This window comes from Solanum dulcamara, chromosome 5 (assembly GCF_947179165.1).
Source record: "Solanum dulcamara chromosome 5, daSolDulc1.2, whole genome shotgun sequence".
In the NCBI taxonomy this organism is placed as follows: domain Eukaryota; kingdom Viridiplantae; phylum Streptophyta; class Magnoliopsida; order Solanales; family Solanaceae; genus Solanum; species Solanum dulcamara.
Window position 1 is genome coordinate 66,522,610 of NC_077241.1, and position 23,038 is coordinate 66,545,647.

General features: G+C 36.8%; 1 protein-coding gene and 2 non-coding genes across 3 annotated transcripts; all 3 read right to left on the reverse strand.

Moving 5' to 3' along the window:
- Positions 1 to 1,019: 1,019 nt before the first annotated feature.
- On the reverse strand, positions 1,020 to 1,215 carry LOC129890867 (U2 spliceosomal RNA). Its single transcript, XR_008767061.1, has one exon. It is a non-coding gene; the product is annotated as a U2 spliceosomal RNA (small nuclear RNA).
- Positions 1,216 to 15,070: 13,855 nt separating this feature from the next.
- Positions 15,071 to 15,266, reverse strand: LOC129890871 (U2 spliceosomal RNA). Its single transcript, XR_008767065.1, has one exon. It is a non-coding gene; the product is annotated as a U2 spliceosomal RNA (small nuclear RNA).
- A 3,775-nt stretch (positions 15,267 to 19,041) lies between these two features.
- LOC129890677 (potassium channel KAT3-like) lies at positions 19,042 to 20,150 on the reverse strand. Its single transcript, XM_055966177.1, has 4 exons — positions 20,142 to 20,150; positions 19,623 to 19,810; positions 19,487 to 19,544; positions 19,042 to 19,389 (listed from the first exon to the last, which is right to left on the reverse strand). Exons 1-4 carry the CDS (start codon positions 20,148 to 20,150, stop codon positions 19,042 to 19,044), a joined length of 603 nt encoding a protein of 200 aa, XP_055822152.1.
- Between the last annotated feature and the right edge of the window lie 2,888 nt (positions 20,151 to 23,038).

Consider the following 23,038-nt stretch of genomic DNA (forward strand, 5'->3'; position numbering starts at 1 on the left):
CTGCTCAGGATGTTACAATTGGGGTACTTGATAGTGGAATTTGGCCGGAATCGGAAAGTTTTAGTGATTTGGGTATGTCGAATGTGCCGTCTAGATGGAGAAGGAAATGTCAATCGGCACTTGATTTTGACCCAAAAGTGCATTGCAATAGGAAACTTATAGCGCACTGCTCCAAGGAGATTCAATCGCCCCGGATCAGGAAGGACATGGCACACATACTGCGAGCACAGCCGCAGGTAGAGAAATTACAAGGGAGCTACATAAATTGGGAGGAGGGAATAATTTTCACATGTATATCTAGGTTTCGTGTAAAAAATATTGGATTCAGCTGAACTCGTATTGCATGCAGGATCAATTGTGGCAAATGCTAGTCTTTTTGGCTATGCCAAAGGGACTGCTAGAGGGATGGCCCGTATAGCGAGCTATAAAGTGTGCTGGAATGAAATTTGTGCAGGGTCAGATATTCTTGCTGCATTCGACCGTGCTATTATGGATGGTGTTGATGTGTTGTCTGTGTCATTGTCTAATAATTCGACGACTTATTATACAATCCATTGAAAAAGACTGAATTTCACTTGTGCAAACAAGTTTGCTGATGCTGGGCAAATCAACTACCCTTCATTCTCTGTCTTGTTTGGGATAAACACAAAGCGGATTGTTCGTTACACCAGAGAAGTGACCAATGTTGGAGATGCAAGGTCAGTGTATTTCTCCTTCATCCGTTACGGTAACAGTGGAGCCAGACAAGCTTGTATTCAAGAAAGTGGGAGAGAAGCGTGACATTTGTGTCCAAGAAATATGTTAAACCAGGAAATGCATTTGGTTGGATTTCTTGCAACTTTGCTAAAAATGAAGTGAGGAGTCCAGTTGCATATTCCTGGCTGACACACCAAAATTAGATTGGACCTATTAATTGTACAACTACTACAAGGGATGTAATGCCATAAATGACTCTATTTCTGTTTGGTGGAAATGTAATATCTACAAACTTTAGTAGTTAAAAAATTGTACTTGAATTAGAGGGGTGCGCCAGGCCCGTGCAGTAGTGCAACACATGGGAAACGCACAAGAGCCCAGGTAGCAAGCTACCTTAATGGACTCCTCCCCTTAAAAAATTGAGTTAATATCGTGTGAACCAATGGTTCACATATCAGATATTAAACTGATAAGAACAGATACTACACTTGATCTTAGCCAAAAGGCCGAGAAAGGTATGCTTGTTCTAGTGTAAGTCACTGGCTTTTATGACAAAACACTTGCGTTAAAGTTCTGCTTTGGCTTTCGATGTGGGAAACTAACATATGGACATTCAACTTGGACTAAAACAATATGAGATGCACTTACATGAAAAATAAAAGTTATGGAGTCTTTTGTTTTTTAGTTACAAAATATAAACTTATGAGTCAAATTTTATATTTTAAAAAGTTGAAATCATGATTTGAAATCCGAAATCATGAATTTTTGAGAATTTGAGATTTCATCTCATGTGTGATGACCATCTCATCTAAAAGCTTATATACAATATTTATATTAGTAAAATTGTGTCAAAATATGATAACTTGTGTGACCATCTCATCTAAAAAGCTTAATCTGTTAAATAGAGTATATTTTTATTTTACTTAATCCTCTTTGCAACAAAAGATGAACTTGCAAATATTACAAAGCAAGTGGTCTTTGTAAAGAGAACATGCTGAAGATGAATGCCGGTAATTTTCATTTTGTCTCTTCGTTTTTAGTAACTGCATCATCATTCAGAAAAAAAAAAGAAGAGAAAAACATTATCAACTTCTAAAGGTTTGAATTCTACGACAGAAATATGATTCTGATATGCATTGGAAGACATGAACACTCTCCTTTCATGAACAGAAATAAACTTCTGATGTCCACCCCATTTCTCCCTAGATCTTGTTGGGATCAAAATAATCAGGGCGTCATGCTTAAGCTAATAATCGTAAGTCATAATGGCTATTCTGAAACATGTGTACCACTAGGAAACTGGTTAAAAGAGGTAGGATATTTCATGTCCTCCTCAACCGCCTTGATCATATATAGGATCATTGGAGATATTTATACTTTCACAACTTCTACATAAAGGTTTATAAACTCAGACATATTCTCTGTCTCAGTAATATATTTCCTATCGTCTTGATTTCTTAATCATTTGATGATTTTTTTTAGAGAGAAGTACTGAAAACACTCATTTAATTTGGCGCAAATGATTAGTTTCGTCCCTGAACTATTGACAGCCTTAAAAACACTCTTGTACTTGACTAACTAAACTTAAATACACCCCGATGAGCCTCATGACATAGCAAGTGGTCTCAAATTCTTGTAGGAGCATGGGATCATAATAAAAAGTCAAGACAGTGTTGAAAACACTCCTAAACTTGGCGAGAATTTAGGGGTGTATGTCACTCATGTTGCAAGATCGGTGGTGTATTTAAGTTTATTTAGTCAAGTAGAGGGGTGTTTTCTATACTTTTCTCTTTTTTTTAACTTATCCATACATGTCTTTGAGGATTTTCCCCTCAAACTATATACAAGTGATCATTTTCTCGCAAAGCACCCAAATCCTCCTGTTGGGAGCCATCTGCCATGAGAATTATGCTTCCTCTTTTGCCAAACTTTTTTTCTGCATTTCACCAAATCTAATAGTAAAAATTCTATCAATGATCTGATATCATATTAGAGAATGAATTGAATTGTATCTGTAGAAAGTATAAGCTAAATATCAATGCTTCACCAGTTTATGCCAATCTTATAATTACTTGCCTGATATTGTTAGGAGACCTTCAACTGACTCTGGTAGATGTATTAGTTTTCCTGCAATTCCTCCTTCATTTGGTTTATCATGTGGATGATGTCCATGTAATATAATCCTAGTGGGGAGTGTGCCTGACTGTAACACCCCAATTTTTTTCTACTAAGATTCGAACCATTCTTCATGTACGTATAAGATCGAACTCGAAGGCTTCAATTTGTATATGTGATCTATGATTGATTCATAAGTATTTAAAATATTATATGTGATTTAGGGTCATAAGGAATCCCAAAAAAATCAAGCCAAGTCCAAAGAATTCCTTTCGGCTAAGTTTCCGAATGAGTTAGTATAAGGGTCAACTTCAAACAACCATATCTCCTAAAATATAACGAACTGGGTGTCCCATAACCTATCAAATTAAAGGTCTTTGAGTCTTCTTTCCAACGCCACCAAGATTGTATTTTTCCGAGTTTGGAGTCAAAATTTATGCTTGATCGAACAGAGAAGACCTGCAGCGAATTTTGGCCGATTTTCCAGATTTTGTAGGGATATTTTGGTAAAATTACCTAATATCTATATACATAACTGGACGCATTTTGCATCATAATTTCAGTCTTTTTCCTCTCCAAACAACCCAAATCTTTATCCCCTTCTCTCTCAAAGTATCTCCAATAAAATCCTCTCAAACTCAAGGATTCAAGTTTCCCTTTGAAGACCTAACATCAAGGTTTCTTCAAAATCTACACTAAGGTATGTAAGGCTACTAAAAACATGGATTAAATTCACCATGTGCCCTACATCTTATTTGAGATTGAATTTTCATAAGAATTGGGTTTTCTTGATAGATCTATGTCCTAATGAGTTCATACATCTATTAACTTGATTTTGTTATGTTGATATTGATAAGTTGAGAAATTGATAAATGTTTCATGTTTGATATGAGTTGATTGATATGAGTTGTTATACATATTTTGTTGTGTCTAAGAGTTGATTGATATGAGTTGTTATACATATTTTGTTATGTCTAAGAGTTGATTGATATGAGTTGTTATACATATTTTGTTATGTCTAAGAGTTGATTGATATGAGTTGTTAAACATATTTTGTTATATTAGCAATAGATGATTAACTTGCAGTAACTTGGAATCCGTTGGTACGTTACAGTTTAATTCAATTACCAAATGATGGAACATAGAAAGAATACTAAAATGTTGGTTAGGATGCTTTCATTAGTTTAACACCTTCACAGATCCAAATTTGCTAGAAATAAGATGGGGACAATATTTGATTAACCTTTTAGTTAGCATGAATCCAATTTCTGTGAGTTGATGCCTCAATGGAATTCCATTAGCATCATGAAATTAAATTATATTTAAGAAAAAGTTATATTCCTATTAGTATATTCATATGATACTTCCACTTTGATATATTCTAATAATATAGAAAAAACTAACTTTATCATTTATTTCCTAATTTTACGTGAAGTATTTGGTTTGGTTTGGGACAACTTGGATATTTATTAAATAATAATGTTTGGCAAAAGAACACTATGGAAAGACATTTTTTCTAGTCAAAGGTGATGACAGAAAGTAAAGTAAGCAATATTCTTGAGATTACCTTTAAAATATATATATATATATATATATATATATATATATATATATATATATAAGATTGGGGTTGATTGGATAATATGATTGGTCAAGAGGCTTGATTTGAGATAGAATTGATGAATTAACAGAGGTCCAAACGAGACTGGTCGATATGATTAGATTGAATTGATTGGATAGAGTTTTATGAGCATTGAGTCTTGGGAGAAGTATCGAGCACTGAATTGGGTAAGAGTAAGTAATAACTCGAATCCAATAACTACGTCGCCAAACGTAGGAAGGAAATGGACCGTTAAAGTCGGATGTTTTCCAAATTACTGTCCTGATATAATAGGACTTGATTGGTTATGAATTTATGATTTGTTGATTCGTTCGTACCCTGGCAAGGTATGAACGGACGTGGCAACAACGTCGGCTTGTTGTACTATCACTGGCTCATAAGTGATGGTTGTCGGATAAGAGAAACTCCCATATAGGTCTTGATAGTACTTTGAGTCGAATTGGGATGGATTGGGCTGGATTGTATGGTATTGGTCCTGTCTAAATTATATTTTGTTTAGACTCAGAACATCTTGATTGAGTTGTACCTTCTTCTGAGTTGAGATTCTGAGTTGATTTGATCCCACCTTGATGTATGTTTCATTCGGCCATTTTACATACTCGTACATTCTACGTACTGACGCCATTTGGCCTGCATCGTTTCATGATGCAGAGACAGGTACTAGAGATCATCAACAGGCGCATCGTTGAAGATCTATTCACTTTCAGCTAGTTGGTGAGTCTTCCTTGTTTTCGGAGGATACCGCAGTTATCTTTTCATCTTTGAGTTAGTTTTCCTTTATTTTGATTTGTGGTAGCCATGAATTTGTCATTGGCACCTCTTATATTGTTGATAGAGGCTTCATAGACTAGAGTGTGGATGATGTTGAATTGTTTCGTTATGACTAGTTTTATTTTTTCTAGTTGTTGAATGGAGATGTGGTTGGCCTTTGGCTTTATTATGAATAGTATTCTTATGATTTAAGTCTTCCGCTAATAGAGTGTAACTGAATGAAAGTGTGATTGGACCAAGTGGTTCGCTTGAAGGCCAGAAATGGTTTTCGAGTGCTGGTCATGTCTAGGGTACCCTCCCGGGGCGTGACAAACTTGGTATCAGAGCACAAAGTTCAAGAGTCCTAGGGACTCTATGAAGCCGTGTCAAGTAGAGTCCTGCTTATGGGTATGTTGTGCACCACACTTATAATCAGGAGGCTATAAGACATTAGGAATTATTTCACTTTTTTCATACTCTGAACTCGTGCGATAGAGTTAAACTCTATAAGACTTTCTTTCTAATTCGTACGTTTATGCGTTGCAGATAATGCCTTCTAAACGTACTGCTAGCCAGAGGAATGCTGATAACACAGAGATTCCACAGTCAGAAATGCGCCCACTGAGGACTAGAGGCCGACCTGCAAGGTATGCTGAGGCACCTCAAGTGCCTACTACTCTGCCTGCACCAACTTCGGAGCCAGATTTTCGAGGAGCGATTGTTATGCTCACTCAATTAGTGGCTGCCCGTAATGGTAACCAGAGTTCGCCAACTCCTAGTTCTAGTTCTCAAGAGCCATCTGCTGCTACGAGGATTAGAGATTTTCTGAGAATGAATCCGCCGGTATTCACGGGTTCCAAGGTTGATGAAGACCACCAGAATTTTATTGATGAGATGTGGAAGATCTTGAAAGCAATGCATGCTATGGAGATCGAAGGGGTTGAGTTGGTGTCTTATCAGCTCAAAGATATAGCAAACATCTGGTATAACCAGTGGGAACAAAGTAGAGGTGAGGATGCTGAGCCTGCTATTTGGGATGAGTTTGAGGGAGCCTTTCTTGATCACTTATTTCCTAGAGAATTAAGGAAAGCGAAAGTAGAAGAGTTTGTGAATTTGAAACAAGAGGGTATGACAGTTAAGAAGTATAGTCTAAGGTTCATCCAGCTGTCAAGATATGCTCCAGAGATGATCCCAGATATGAGGTCAAAGATGAGAAAATTTGTCTCCGGATTGGGAAGACATGTGAAGAAGGAGTGCAAAGCAGCATTGTTGATCTCTGACATGGATATTTCCAGATTAATGGTGTATGCTCAGCAAGTAGAGGATGAGAAGAGGAAAGACAAGAAGGAGCATTTGAGAAAGAAGGCAAAATCAGCTGGACATGAGAGTGAACAGAGGCAGAGCAAAGGCAACAAGTCCTTCTTTCAGAAGAGGTCTTTCAAATATGCCCCATCTGCGGCAAGTGCACCTGTGCCACATAACAGGTATGATCGACAGGGACAGAGTCACCAGAATTTTAGATCCCAGGGATCTTAATCCCAGGCTAGTGTGGGTCAAGGTTCGAAGGGAAAACCACCATGCGGCAAGTGCGGTAAACTCCATTTGGGAGAATGCAGAGAGGGAAAGGATGATTGTTATAAATGTGGCCAAGTGGGCCATTTTCAGAGAGAGTGTCCGACATGGGGCAACAGAGCCTAGTATTCTACCACTGCACCAGCGGTTAGAGGTAATCAAAGGGGCACTACATCAGGTACGAGCGGAGGTACAAATCGTCTGTATGCCATGGGTAGTCGCCAAGATCAGGAGAATTCTCCAAATGTTATAACGGGTATGATTCGAGTCTTTACTCTTGACTGTTATGTTTTGATGGATCCGGGTGCCACACTATCTTTTGTGTCTCCTTATATGGCTAGTAAATTTGGTAAAATTCTTGAGTGTCTTCTAGAACCCTTCAGTGTAACTACTCCTATTGGTGATTCTGTCTTAGCTGAGAGAGTCTATAGAGATTGTATCGTGTCAATCTATCACAGGGATACCCTGGCTGACTTAGTTGAGTTGGACATGGTTGATTTTGATGTGATTCTTGGCATGGACTGGCTTTATGTCTGTTATGCCTCTATTGATTGTAAGACTCAGATTGTTAAGTTCAAATTTCCGAATAAGGCTGTCATAGAGTGGAAGGGTAATCCTATCATGCCTAAGGGTAAATTCATTTCCTACCTTAGGGCTAGAAAGTTAATCTCAAAAGGGTGTATTTATCATATCGTGCGAGTGAAAGATGACAGTGTTGAGTCTCCATCCCTTGAGTCAGTTCCGATTGTCAACGAGTTTCCTGAAGTCTTTCCTGAAGATCTGCCCGGAGTCCCTCCTGATAGGGAGATCGACTTTGGGATTGATGTCCTTCCTGATACGCAACCTATCTCTATCCCTCCATATAGAATGGCTCCTGCTGAGTTGAAAGAGTTGAAAGAACAGTTGAAGGATTTGTTAGACAAAGGATTCATTAGGCCGAGTATCTCACCTTGGGGTGCTCCTGTTATATTTGTGCGAAAGAAAGATGGGTCTCTTAGAATGTGTATTGATTACAGGCAACTAAACAAGGTCACCATAAAGAACAAATACCCTCTTCCCAGAATAGATGATTTATTTGACCAACTTCAGGGTGCCACTTGTTTCTCAAAGATAGACCTAAGGTCAGGTTACCATTAGTTGAAGGTGAGGAAGTGTGATGTCCCAAAGACAGCTTTTCGTACCTGTTACGGCCATTTTGAGTTCTTGGTTATGTCATTTGGGTTGACTAACGCCCCTGCTGCCTTTATGGATCTCATGAATCGAGTATTTAAGCCGTATCTTGATAAGTTTGTGATTGTCTTCATTGATGATATTTTGGTTTACTCCAAGAATGAGGAGGAGCACGCCTATCATCTTAGAGTCATCTTGCAAGTTCTAAAAGACCAGGTATTGTATGCAAAGTTCTCCAAATGTGAATTTTGGCTTGCATCAGTGGCTTTCCTAGGCCATATTATATCTAAAGACGGTATTCAGGTTGATACTCAAAAGATTGAGGCAGTGAAAAATTGGCCCAGACCCACATCCCCAACAGATATAAGAAGCTTCTTGGGTTTGGCTGGCTATTATCGAAGGTTTGTAGAGGGATTCTCATCCATATCATCACCATTGACCAAGCTGACCCAAAAGAAGGCTAAGTTCCAATGGTCTGATGCTTGCGAGGAGAGTTTCCAGAAACTGAAGACCAAGCTGACCACTGCTCCTGTTTTGACCTTGCTCGATGGAACAGAGGATTTTGTAATCTACTGTGATGCGTCTAGAGTTGGTTTGGGATGTGTGTTAATGCAGAGGGGAAAGGTGATAGCCTATGCTTCAAGACAACTTAAGATTCATGAGAGAAATTACCCAACTCATGACCTTGAGCTGGCAGCTGTGGTATTTGCTCTTAAAATATGGCGCCACTACTTGTATGGATTTCATGTTGATGTGTTTACCGATCATAAGAGTTTGCAATACGTCTTCAGCCAGAAAGAACTCAACCTGAGGCAGAGAAGATGGCTAGAGTTGCTCAAGGATTATGACATGAGCATTCTCTACCACCCAGGTAAAGCTAACATTGTTGCAGATGCTCTTAGTAGGTTGTCTATGGGTAACATTGCCCATATAGAGGAGGGAAATAAAGAATTGGCTAAAGAGGTGCATAGATTAGCTAGATTGGGAGTTTAGCTTGAGGAAAATAATGAAGGTGGACTTAATGTTCAGAATGGGTCTGCATCCTCCCTTGTGGCAGAGGTGAAAGAGAAGCAATACCAAGATCCCGTCCTCCTTCAGTTGAAAGAGGTTGTTCACAAACAAAAGGTGATGGTTTTTACCAAAGGGGGAGATGGTGTGTTGAGGTACCAAAATAGATTGTGTGTCCCTAATGTTGATGATGTTCGAGAAAGGATTATGGCCGAAGCGCATAGTTCCAGATACTCTATTCATCCTGGTTCTACAAAGATGTATCATGACTTGAGGGAAGTCTATTGGTGGAGTGGAATGAAGAAAAATATCACTGAATTTGTTTCCAAGTACCCGAATTGCCAACAGGTTAAAGTTGAGCATCAAAGTCCATGTGGGTTAGCTCAAAATATAGAGATTTCGGAATGGAAGTGGGAGATGATAACAACAACAACAACAACCCAGTGAAATCCCACAACGTGGGGTCTGGAGAGGGTAGAGTGTACGCAGACCTTACTCCTACCAAGGTAGGATGGCTGTTTCCGAGAGACCCTCGGCTCAAAAAAGGCATAAAAGGGGGTCAGATAAGGTTAAGAAATTCAAAGCGCTATAGGAAAATAAATAACGAAGGCATCACAGATAAAATAGAGTAATCAAAAGTACTGAAAGCAATAAATAGTAACAGAAATAGCAGAAATGAGAGTATAAGGAATTGTAATGTGCTAGTGCGCCTATGAATAGGGAAGAATAACGAGACTATGTACTATCCTTCTACCCTAATGTGGGTCCTCCACCGCCTCCTATCTAAGGTCATGTCCTCGGTAAGCTATAACTGAGCCATGTCCTGTCTAATCACCTCTCCCCAATACTTCTTCGGCCTACCCCTACCTCTTCTGTAACCATCCATGGCCAACCTCTCACACCTCCTCACTGGGTCATCTGTGTCTCTCCTCTTCACATGCCCAAACCATCTCAGTCGCATTTCCCGCATCTTGTCTTCCACCGAGGCCACTCCTACCTTGTCCTGAATAGCCTCATTTCTAATCCTGTCGCTCCTGGTATGACCACACATCCATCTCAACATTCTCATCTCGGCAACTTTCATCTTTTGAATGTGAGAGATCTTAACTGGCCAACACTCTGCCCCATATAACATAGCCGGTCTAACCACCACTTTGTAGTTATTACAGGTTTGCCGAGGTCCCGAAAACAACATGATTCAATTTGGGTAATTGTGGATAGGATGACTAAATCATCTCACTTCTTGGCAGTTAAGACTACTGACACCGCAGAAGATTATGCAAAATTGTATATTTAGGAGATTGTTAGATTGCATGGGGTTCCCTTGTCTATCATCTCAGACAGAGGAGCTCAATTCACTTCCCAATTTTGGAGATCTTTTCAGAAAGGACTAGGTTCAAAGGTGAATCTTAGTACAGCCTTTCATCCCCAGACAGATGGCCAAGCGGAGCGCACCATCCAAACATTAGAGGACATGTTAAGGGCATGTGTACTTGACTTCAAAGGAAATTGGGATGATCATTTACCTCTCATAGAGTTTGCATACAATAATAGTTACCATGCAAGTATTCAAATGGCTCCCTACAAAGCTTTGTATGGGAGGAGGTGTAGATCACCAATTGGGTGGTTTGAAGTTGGCGAAGTTGAGTTGATTGGGCCTGATTTTGTTCACCAAGCTATGGAGAAGGTGAAGGTTATTCGAGATAGGCTAAAGACAGCCCAAAGACACCAAAAATCTTACACCGATGTGAGAAGAAGAGACTTAGAGTTTGAGGTAGATGATTGGGTGTACTTGAAAGTGTCACCCATGAAGGGCGTCATGAGGTTTGGAAGGAAAGGAAAGCTTAGTCCTCGATACATTGGCCCTTACCAGATTGTGAGGAGGATTGGGAGTGTCGCTTATGAGTTGGAGTTACCTTCTGAGCTAGCCGTCATTCATCCGGTATTTCACATATCAATGTTGAAGAAGTACTTAGGTGATCCTTCGTTGGTAGTCCCCATTGATAGTATTGGAGTTAAGGATAGCTTGTCATATGAAGAAATTCCGATCTAAATTCTTGATCGTCAGGTTCGCAAATTGAGGACCAAGGAGATTGCCTCAGTCAAAGTCTTGTGGAGAAATCAATTTATGGATGAAGCCACATGGGAAGCTGAGGAAGATATGAAATCCAAATATCCGCATCTATTCGTGCCTATCGATGAGAATGTTGAAGATAATGTCCAAATTCTTGATTTGAATTAGTATGTCCATTTTTGAGTTTGAATAGTAAATTATTTTGAGGATTTGATTGGTTGAATGATTGAGTTCTGATTTTGATTTGTACCTCGAATCCATCCTTGGTTTATTCATCATTCAAGGACGAATGATCCCAAGGGGGAGATAATGTAACACCCCAATTTTTTTTCTACTAAGATTCGAACCATTCTTCATGTACGTATAAGATCGAACTCGAAGGCTTCAATTTGTATATATGATCTTTGATTGATTCATAAGTATTTAAAATATTATATGTGATTTAGGGTCATAAGGAATCCCAAAAAAATCAAGCCAAGTCCAAAGAATTCCTTTCGGCTAAGTTTCCGAATGAGTTAGTATAAGGGTCAACTTCAAACGACCATATCTCCTAAAATATAACGAACTGCGTGTCCCATAACCTATCAAATTAAAGGTCTTTGAGTCTTCTTTCTAACGCCACTAAGATTGTATTTTTCCGAGTTCGGAGTCAAAAGTTATGCTTGATCGAACAGAGAAGACCTGCAGCGAATTTTGGCCGATTTTCCAGATTTTGTAGGGATATTTTGGTAAAATTACCTAATATCTATATACATAACTGGACGCATTTTGCATCATAATTTCAGTCTTTTTCCTCTCCAAACAACCCAAATCTTTATCCCCTTCTCTCTCAAATTATCTCCAATAAAATCCTCTCAAACTCAAGGATTCAAGTTTCCCTTTGAAGACCTAACATCAAGGTTTCTTCAAAATCTACACTAAGGTATGTAAGGCTACTAAAAACATGGATTAAATTCACCATGTGCCCTACATCTTATTTGAGATTGAATTTTCATAAGAATTGAGTTTTCTTGATAGATCTATGTCCTAATGAGTTCATACATCTATTAACTTGATTTTGTTATGTTGATATTGATAAGTTGAGAAATTGATAAATGTTTCATGTTTGATATGAGTTGATTGATATGAGTTGTTATACATATTTTGTTATGTCTAAGAGTTGATTGATATGAGTTGTTATACATATTTTGTTATGTCTAAGAGTTGATTGATATGAGTTGTTATACATATTTTGTTATGTCTAAGAGTTGATTGATATGAGTTGTTAAACATATTTTGTTATATTAGCAATAGATGATTAACTTGCAGTAACTTGGAATCCGTTGGTACGTTACAGTTTAATTCAATTACCAAATGATGGAACATAGAAAGAATACTAAAATGTTGGTTAGGATGCTTTCATTAGTTTAACACCTTCACAGATCCAAATTTGCTAGAAATAAGATGGGGACAATATTTGATTAACCTTTTAGTTAGCATGAATCCAATTTCTGTGAGTTGATGCCTCAATGGAATTCCATTAGCATCATGAAATTAAATTATATTTAAGAAAAAGTTATATTCCTATTAGTATATTCATATGATACTTCCACTTTGATATATTCTAATAATATAGAAAAAACTAACTTAATCATTTATTTCCTAATTTTACGGGAAGTATTTGGTTTGGTTTGGGACAACTTGGATATTTATTAAATAATAATGTTTGGCAAAAGAACACTATGGAAAGACATTTTTTCTAGTCAAAGGTGATGACAGAAAGTAAAGTAAGCAATATTCTTGAGATTGCCTTTAATATATATATATATATATATAAGATTGGGGTTGATTGGATAATATGATTGGTCAAGAGGCTTGATTTGAGATAGAATTGATGAATTAACAGAGGTCCAAACGAGACTGGTCGATATGATTAGATTGAATTGATTGGATAGAGTTTTATGAGCATTGAGTCTTGGGAGAAGTATCGAGCACCGAATTGGGTAAGAGTAAGTAATAACTCGAATCCAATAACTACGTCGCCAAACGTAGGAAGGAATTGGACCGTTAAAGTCGGATGTTTTCCAAATTACTGTCCTGATATAATAGGACTTGATTGATTATGAATTTATGATTTGTTGATTCGTTCGTACCCTGGCAAGGTATGAACGGACGTGGCAACAACGTCAGCTTGTTGTACTATCACTGGCTCATAAGTGATGGTTGTCGGATAAGAGAAACTCCCATATAGGTCTTGATAGTACTCTGAGTCGAATTGGGATGGATTGGGCTGGATTGTCTGTTATTGGTCCTGTCTAAATTATATTTTGTTTAGACTCAGAACATCTTGATTGAGTTGTACCTTCTTCTGAGTTGAGATTCTGAGTTGATTTGATCCCACCTTGATGTATGTTTCATTCGGCCATTTTACATACTCGTACATTCTACGTACTGACGCCATTTGGCCTGCATCGTTTCATGATGCAGAGACAGGTACTAGAGATCATCAACAGGCGCATCGTTGAAGATCTATTCACTTTCAGCTAGTTGGTGAGTCTTCCTTGTTTTCGGAGGATACCGCAGTTATCTTTTCATCTTTGAGTTAGTTTTCCTTTATTTTGATTTGTGGTAGCCATGAATTTGTCATTGGCACCTCTTATATTGTTGATAGAGGCTTCATAGACTAGAGTGTGGATGATGTTGAATTGTTTCGTTATGACTAGTTTTATTTTTTCTAGTTGTTGAATGGAGATGTGGTTGGCCTTTGGCTTTATTATGAATAGTATTCTTATGATTTAAGTCTTCCGCTAATAGAGTGTAACTGAATGAAAGTGTGATTGGACCAAGTGGTTCGCTTGAAGGCCAGAAATGGTTTTCGAGTGCCGGCCACGTCTAGGGTACCCTCCCGGGGCGTGACACTGACAATCCGGGAATTCCTGCAGCATTAGGCACAAAATTTATGGTAAAATGTTTTTGTATTTCCTAACCACAAGTATCATTACTGGGGGTGGCAATTGGGCGGGTCATAATGGGTTAAGACAACAATTAGGTCAAGACCCGACTCAATCCAATCCAATCCAATCCAAATTAGTTTGGGTCAAAACGGGTTGGGTCAAAATGGGTTAGGTAATGGATTATATAACGGATCAAGACCCAACCTAACCCAATTTTTACTAAGCTTAATTATTTTATTTGTTCTTTTAAACTATTTTAGTACCTAATAAAATTATTATTTTTCTTTATTATGGTTATATATAACGTATCAAATTGAAAAATTTTTTATAAACTTTTAACAAGATTTCTCATAAGTCAATTCTGATTACATATCAAGCCAATTTTTAATGAGTTGAAATGGGTTGAGCTAATGAATGGGCGGGTCAATAACCAACTGAAACTTAAATGGATTGAGTTGGGCGGGTTGGATTTGATTTTGGCACCCCTAATCATTACACAACCTCCTCCTTAAGTCATGCAAAACTAAAAGGAAAATAGAAGCAATTCACGAGTCAAAGACTAAATCTTGATTGGAACAGTTGTAGATGAAGTATAAGCGTACTGGTTCCTTCTTGGCTTGGTCCTTCATGATTTTGTCCCTTATTCACTGACCCCTCCTGCAAGATATTGAAGCAATCATCATAGAAATTGCTCTGATAAAACACAGAAAACAAAGATTACAAACTCATTCAAAATGTAGTGCACTGATAGATTGCCCTATTTGAATGAGTAATGTTGGTTAGCTTCTCATTACCACAAATTGGAATGAAACGATTCATTCTGCAATTCATCACGATATCCCAATTTAATTAGCTCTATGTTACATGGACTCGTTTAACGTGTAGATATCTAGTATATAAGTATACACTATGAGTGTCCTTCATGTCCAAGAAACATGTAAAACCAGGAAATGCATTTGGTTGGATTTCTTTGTACAATGCTAAAAATGAAGTGAGAAGTCCAATTGCATATTACTGGATGACACACCTCAATTAGATCATACCGGATGTATGCCATAAATGATTCTATCTCTATCTCATGGAAATGTAATATCTACAAACTTTAGTAGTTAAAAAATTGTACTTGAATTAGAGGGGTGCGCCAGGCCCGTGCAGTAGTGCAACACATGGGAAACGCGCAAGAGCCCAGGTAGCAAGCTACCTTAATGGACTCCTCCCCTTAAAAAATTGAGTTAATATCGTGTGAACCAATGGTCCACATATCAGATATTAAACTGATAAGAACAGATACTACACTTGATCTTAGCCAAAAGGCCGAGAAAGGTATGCTTGTTCTAGTGTAAGTCACTGGCTTTTATGACAAAACACTTGCGTTAAAGTTCTGCTTTGGCTTTCGATGTGGGAAACTAACATATGGACATTCAACTTGGACTAAAACAATATGAGATGCACTTACATGAAAAATAAAAGTTAAAAATCAATGGAATTTTAAAGAGTACTCTATGTTAATATTTGCTCACATTTCACGCAAATTCTAGTCTAGCTGTTCCTTTCCTTAATTGGACTTTTAACAACTTTAATTGAGTGATACTTGAAAAAAGTAGTATTTAAATTTGAAGTTGAAAAAAAAAATTGAAAGTTGAAGTTGTGTTTGAACTTACATTTCACTTGAAAAATAAATAAACAAAATTGTGAGATGAAAACAAAAATCAAAAACTTATCTTCAAAGAAATCATTATAACCAAATAACATAATATTCTTTAAGTTGGCTTGAAGCTTTGGGTGTTTAAGTTGTGATGAAATATATGCGTCCACTACACGAGTCAGGGGACTAGGTCCCTTGACACAATCAGTTAACAGAATGCTCAAGTTAGGTGTAGAAGGTACAATGATACACAATGTTTACATGAAAACCTCCTTACTCAGGGGAGAAAAACCACAAATTTTCACATAGGATTTCACAACCAATTCCACTAAGATGCAAGAGCAAAGTAGTCTATTACAACTTATTGTAACTAGACACTAACCCTCTCCACTCCTTGGCTTGCAATACCTCTATTACAAGACTTTGAGCCTAAGCAATACCCCTATTGCCCACTGTACAAACTACCTCTAGTTAGTGCAGACTTCAACAAAACACCATGGCTAACTTTAGCCACCAACTAAGCAATAACTATTGACCATTACCTCAATTATCTCTAGTTGACATAGACTTTAGAAACCACTTCAAAGCTAACTCTATCCATGAACTTGATACAAAACGAATATAAGGAAAGATGATCAATATTTATTTATAGTGTAGGAACTGATCTTACAATATTTAGAACACTACACTCAACATTACAACAAAGCAACAACCTAAAACTTATCACGCCCCGGGAGGGTACCCTAGACATAACCGGCACTCAGAAACCATTTCTGGCTCTCAAGCGAACCACATAGCCTGATCACACATCCGTTCATTCATTCAATCAGCGGAAAGTTTAAAAATAAAGAATAATTTAGCGGGCAACTTAAATCACACATCCAACTCGAAGAATAAAGGCCATGGGTCAACAGATCAACTCTACTATTTGTCATTAAAAATAGTTTGACAAGAATAATTTAAGAAAAGAAATACTCAATCGACCCTTCACTATCTAGTCTATGAAGCCTCTATCACTACTATCTAATTGGTGCCAATGACATATTCATGGCTACCGCAAATAACAATAGAAAGGGCTAACTCGATGCAAGATTACATAAGCGGTGTCCTCCGAAAGTGGGGAAGGACTCACCAATACGCTGGGTGTGTATAGATCCTTAATGGTGCTTCTATTGACGATCTTTTAAACCTGTCTCTGCATCATGAAACAATGCAAGTCCAAATGGATGTCAGTACGTGGAATGTCCGAGTATGTAATATGGCAGAATGAAACATACCTCAAGGAAGAATAACGTTGATTCAATTATCTCAACTCAGAAAGATAAGAGAGACTCAAATAAGGCGTCATAAGTCTAAAGTAAGAATGCATTTTTTTGACAAAGACCAATCATATACCATACAATCCAATCCAATCATGTACAATACAGTGCAATTAAATCATTCAATCCAATTCAATCATATACTGTTAACTCGAAGTCAATCACATATCCTCTAATCCAATCAACTCATATATCCATCCAAATCATGTACAATCCAATCACAACTCGTCTAACCCAATCAGACCATATACCCTCAACTCAACAATTAACTCAAAGGACTCAACTCAATAGATGTGTAACAACTCACTCAAGTATCCTAAGTCTAACAAGAAATAGTTTAGACGGGACCAAATCACATGCCACTTAACTCAACTGACTCGGAGTACTATCAAGACCTAAATGGGAGTTTCTCTTATCCAACAACCATCACCTATGAGCCAGTGATAGTACAACAATCAGACGTTGTTGCCATGTCCGTCCATACCTTGCCAGGGCATGAACGCCTCCCTAATCATGGATACCATCGATTAGTCAAGTCCTATCATTTTAGGATAATAAAATGGGAGACATCCGACTTTAACGGTTCCAACGCTACTTACGTTGGCGGCGTAGTTTCTGAGGTTAAAGTATGGACTATACTCTCAACCGCTTTGGTGCTCGATACTCCTCCCATGACTCCATGCTCATAAGACTCCATCCAATCATCTCAAACAAGCCCTTACGGCTAGTTTCATTTAGAACCTTGCCAACTCATCAACTCTATCCTCATTTCAACTCAATCGAGTCATAATGGCAAGTCTCATTGGACTCTTTTCAAAACTCAACTCAAATCATCAAACTCTTCTCTTTAAAACTTGTACAATCTCAACTCAATGAATGCAGAAAATATTTTGTACATTAAAATATAATTTCAACTCCTCAACTCAATCTAAAAATAGATATTTTAATATAAAAATACTCAACTCATTTAAAGGCTCCTCATACTCAACTCATACTTAAACTCCTTTCTAAATCCAAGATGAACTAATAATTCTTTAGACTCAAAACAGTATGTAAATAGTTTGTGCAAAAGGGTTCACAAATAATTTATTTAAAGCTCCTCCTCAAAAGATCATTTATTTTTAAAATATTCCTAAGACTCCAATCAACTCAATTTATGCACATCACATACCACAAAATCACATTAGACTCCAATCCACTTCATCACACAACATCCTCATCGACATAACCTCTTCATTCACATCATCGTCAAATACCATTATTCACATCGTCATCAAACATCATCATCACATCATCATCATCGTCAAACATTATCATCACATCATTGTCAAATATCATCATTAAACATTATCATCACATCATTGTCAAATATCATCATCAAACATTATCATCACATCATTGTCAAATATCTACTCCAAAATCCTTATTTTGGTCCTATGTTCAATTTATAAAAGTGAAAGGACATTCTTAACTATCCAATTCATTCTTTTCATTCCAATCAATACACATATACACAAAACCATTCATCTCAACTCGAGACAAATTATGACCAAAAAATATCATCTTGGGTTCATGTGAATGAAACATGAATCCATACTCTCAACAAAACTCAACTCAAGAATATCGTCAACATCTATAAATCTATATACAAAGATACATTTGTAATCAATAATATGAAAGATAACTATTTAGCAACTCAAGTCATTGAAAACATCAACCAACCAATAGTATCTAAAAACATTCTATAGTTTAGGAAAACTTTCAAGAAAAACCTTCTTAGAAGGTTCAACTCTTTCACAACTCCTATCCAACACATCTATGGGCATATGGAAGAACTCAATCCATATTTTAGGTTAGCCTTACATACCTTGTGAAGACTTTGAAGAAACCTTGATGTTAGGTCTCCAATGGAAGACTTGAATTCTTGAAGCTCTTGAAGGCACTCTTTGTTGGAGAAGGATTTGAAGAAGAAGAGAGGGAAAATATTAGGGCTTTTTAGAGAGAGAGGGAGGACTGGTCCAAAAATGTCCAAGGATGGTGTATATATAATAAGGAAAAAGTCCAATCATGGCGTCTCTCTGCATTTTAACTATCATATTGTATCATTTCTAAACGTGTTTTCTTAACTAAGACTTGAACTACAGAATGCATAAATAAGGAGTCATTACCATCGCGAAGGTTCTATCAACACTATGGACAATAAGATTGGTCATGTTGCCAATTAAGTAAGCAGTGAGGCCAATGTTGAAAAGCATGTAGAAGATGGAGAAAACCTTCTCCCCTGTATTATGTGCACGAAGATCGCCATAACCTACTGTGGTGAGGGTAACAAAAGACCAATACATGGAATATGTGTACCCTAGAGAGACACTTCTTTCTTGGAAATTAGTAACACTTGATCCAATCCAGGTATTTTCTGCAGTATGATAATGTGTTGCTAGCCAGTAATAGAAACAACTAGAGGAATGCACCGCGAATAAGGTCACCTATTGACAAAATTATAGCCATAAGTTGAAGAAAAAAACTTCTATGCCTACATGATAAAGCTAACATAATTGATAGTTCAGAAACACAAGTGCTTACACAAACTAGTTTACAAAATCTTGTCCAGAAGTAGCTGAATTGAGTGTCCTTCTCTAGTCTGGAAGAAAGGAAGTGGTTAACAACAATATTGAGATTGAGAAATTTATGCAACCTTGAGTATAATTGTCAATATTACCTTGAGAATAATTTACTAACGCGACGCAGTCGCCATAGTCTGAGCAAGTTGAGGAAGCCAAAAATGTCTCCTTCTTGCTTTTTCCCATCAAAGAATTGGTATATTGTTTGAAATGGTATGGTTGATGCAACATCCATTGGAAATCCTAGATGAGTCACATACCTTTCAAAAGAAATATTAAGTATAACCTTTCATTGCCATGCAAAGAATTGAAGAATCCCAATTGTAATTTCTATCTTTATTTTCTTTCATGTTGCATCTCAAAGAAAGTAGTGTCCTACATTTTCAATCCTCCATTTAACTAGCCTGATCGGAGCAATATCTTTTCAATTTTTTAACTTATAATACACTAATAAGGTGAATGATTTTATATAGGCTTAATACATAGCCAATTTCTTAAATTGCCAGGATATTTTATTAGACGCTTAAACTAAATTCTGTTTCTATTAGACATTTTTTGGTTCAAAGTTTTGCGTGTGTTCTTATTTGTCTATTAGGTAGTTAAGTTAGCCACATAACATATGTCATTTACTTGTGGTTGATGTGTAATAACTTTTTTTAATGAAGGGTTGATTGTTTATTTCAACTCTTAATAATAATAATAATAATAAAGAGAATTAAAAGGTATGGGTCAACCCTATTCTCATATTATTGTTGCTGCGTGCCTTTTTCCTTGGAGTAGAAAGTAGGGTTATTATTTTCTTAACTTTCTAGAGGGCAGCAACTGAAGTTCATAGAAGGAAATTTACTGAATCTTTGTATCACTGTTTCGAGTGATAAACATCAGGTAATTGCCATCAAGTTTCGTTCTTTTTTTTTCTTGTTGCAGTATACATGTATACTGCTTGCAAAGAACACATTGAAATCTCATCATGCACTGGATATTCCCAATTGTTTTATTTAGAGGGCATTACATCTAGATTCTCTGTTGTTATTTCCAACTACTGGCTGCAATAATGTAGTTCCATACATGTGACTGCCATATTTTCTTACATTCTTGTAAACTTGAGAGGCAATGATTAGGCTATGATTGAAGGGGGAGGGGAAATAATGATTAGTTAATGATTGGTTAGTAATTAGAGGGTTGTATTATTATGCTAATGGTCGCAAAATATAAAATAATGATAGTTTCACTAGCATGAAAACTAGCAGAGTTAAGGATGAAAAATAAAAATATCTAAGACCTGCTGGAGCTGAAGCCTCTTTTCCAATATTTATTTATTTTTATCCATTGCTATAAGTACCATAACTGGTCAGTGAGGTTGGCGTATGTTGGTACCACTTATATCCATGGCTTAAGGGGCTAAGGTGCGAGATATTAAGGTTTATCCCTAAGCTTAAAAGGTTTGGGATATTTCGATTTGCTTAGACTAGTATTATTGATATCGTTAATCAATATTTTGCATAGATTGAGGAAAGTGGGCTGTTTTGGTTGGTGTTCTACGCGTGCAAGGTTGTGGAACTTGTCGTTAACTAGGTAAGTGAGACTTTAAGCTTTAGTGCTTGCTTTTCAAACTTGCTTTTAAAAAATGATTTTCTCTTCCTGGTTCATGTGTTGGGACAAGCGTGTGCTTGGCAGAATTGGAGGTCTTTGATCAGTCGTAGATATGCTATTTTGTGAAGAATATCAAATATTTTTATAAGTTATATGTGGTGTGACATTGGATATCTTTCTTCGTTATTGTGATATAGTTACTAGGGGCATACCTAGGTGCCGTAATATGTTAGGGGCATACCTATGCTGCCGTAATATGTTAGGGGCTTTGTATATGCTATCGTAGTACACTTTGGGGCATTATATATGTTGTCGTGGACTTGTCAGGGTGATAGGTTGACCTCCTTCACTGTCGTTTATGACAAGCTTGGAGTGTGGATTGAGTAGAAACATGTAGTGTCCTTTTTGGAACATTTGGTTGGACTTATTGAGCTTTATATTATGAAATACACTCTTGTGCATATCATTATGTGTTTATTATGTAGATGAATTTTCCAACTCTTGTTCCAGGCGTATTAAAGTAGCGGGTCGAGTATCTTATTGGGTTATATTTATATATCAAATCAAATCAGTTAGTAGTGACTTTCTTTTTCATAATTTGATGTTTCGTTTTAAAAAGTTTTAACCAAACACAAAGTACTAGCAAACCACTTCTCAAATAATTTAGCCAAATACAAATTGCTACTCTTTAAATGTAGGTCTCAAAATAAATTGATTTCGACAGCTTAGTTAAACATGTTTGAAACCTCTAATATATATACTCACCACTCTCTTTGATTCTTCATGGGGATCCATTAGTTATGAATACAACATACATAACATTTGCTAAACCTATATGTATAATTACATGCACGTTACATCAAGACTGAAAAGGATTAAAAAAAAAAAGAGCAAAAAACATTTATTCCTAATGAACACAAATTAAAATGAGCATTAGAAAGTAACTAACACCATTTGCAACTAATTATTATTATCTCAATAAGTCATCAAAGAAAATGACTTTTATGAGATAATAATTATTGACTATGTGACCATATGAGAAATCAAGTCACATATTCTACGATCATAAGGAAAGATAACAAATCTTTTAAACTTGAGAGAGCCTTCACCCATTACTGTACCAAAAGCTGGCAATAGGCTATTTGAAACTGGAGCTATGTTTCTTATTTCTCCACTTGACTGCCCCCGACATAAAGGCCGAAGTGCTTTTCTTGCGTATTCTTGATAAATCAGCCGGAGACCTTGTCCCCGGCGATCTTGTCGATAACATCTTGGTGAAAAAAGTTGGTGGATAGGGATGGAGTTTTCTTGGTACTTTGTTGTTTAGGGGATCAATTCATTACTCATTTTAATATATCGTTTACGTAGAGGTATTATCATATTATATTATACGTCCTACTCTAATATTTTGTTTTTAGCTTCAATTTATTAGTTTTATTAGCTAATAGCTGTTTTTTTAATATATAAAACCTGTACATAGCTTTGGAACGTAGAGTTGAATAAGTCTTAACAATCTAGGATTAAACATTACACATATGAAGAAATAAGTACACAAAATTAAGGTAAAATGAAAAGTTTAAAGAGATTTAAATGCTGATGCAGCAATGTGTGATGTTAGATGAAAAGTTAACTGACTGCATGCAAACTGGGCAAGCGCGCTGGATGAGAAATCTATTGAGATTCTCTGATTACTATGGAGAATATTTAGAAGGAAAAACAATTTTATTTCAGAAGAATAGAATAATAGAAAATTTACACCAAGAACTTCTCTCTACAAAAAACCTCACCAAACACTCTCTTCTTCTCACAATCTCTTCCTGGATTGTATTTTTTGTGTGTTGATTTACAAGTGAAACATAAGGCTCTATTTATAGCCTTACAAATGTGGTTGGTGGCTGAAATTTTCATTCAACAATGGAGG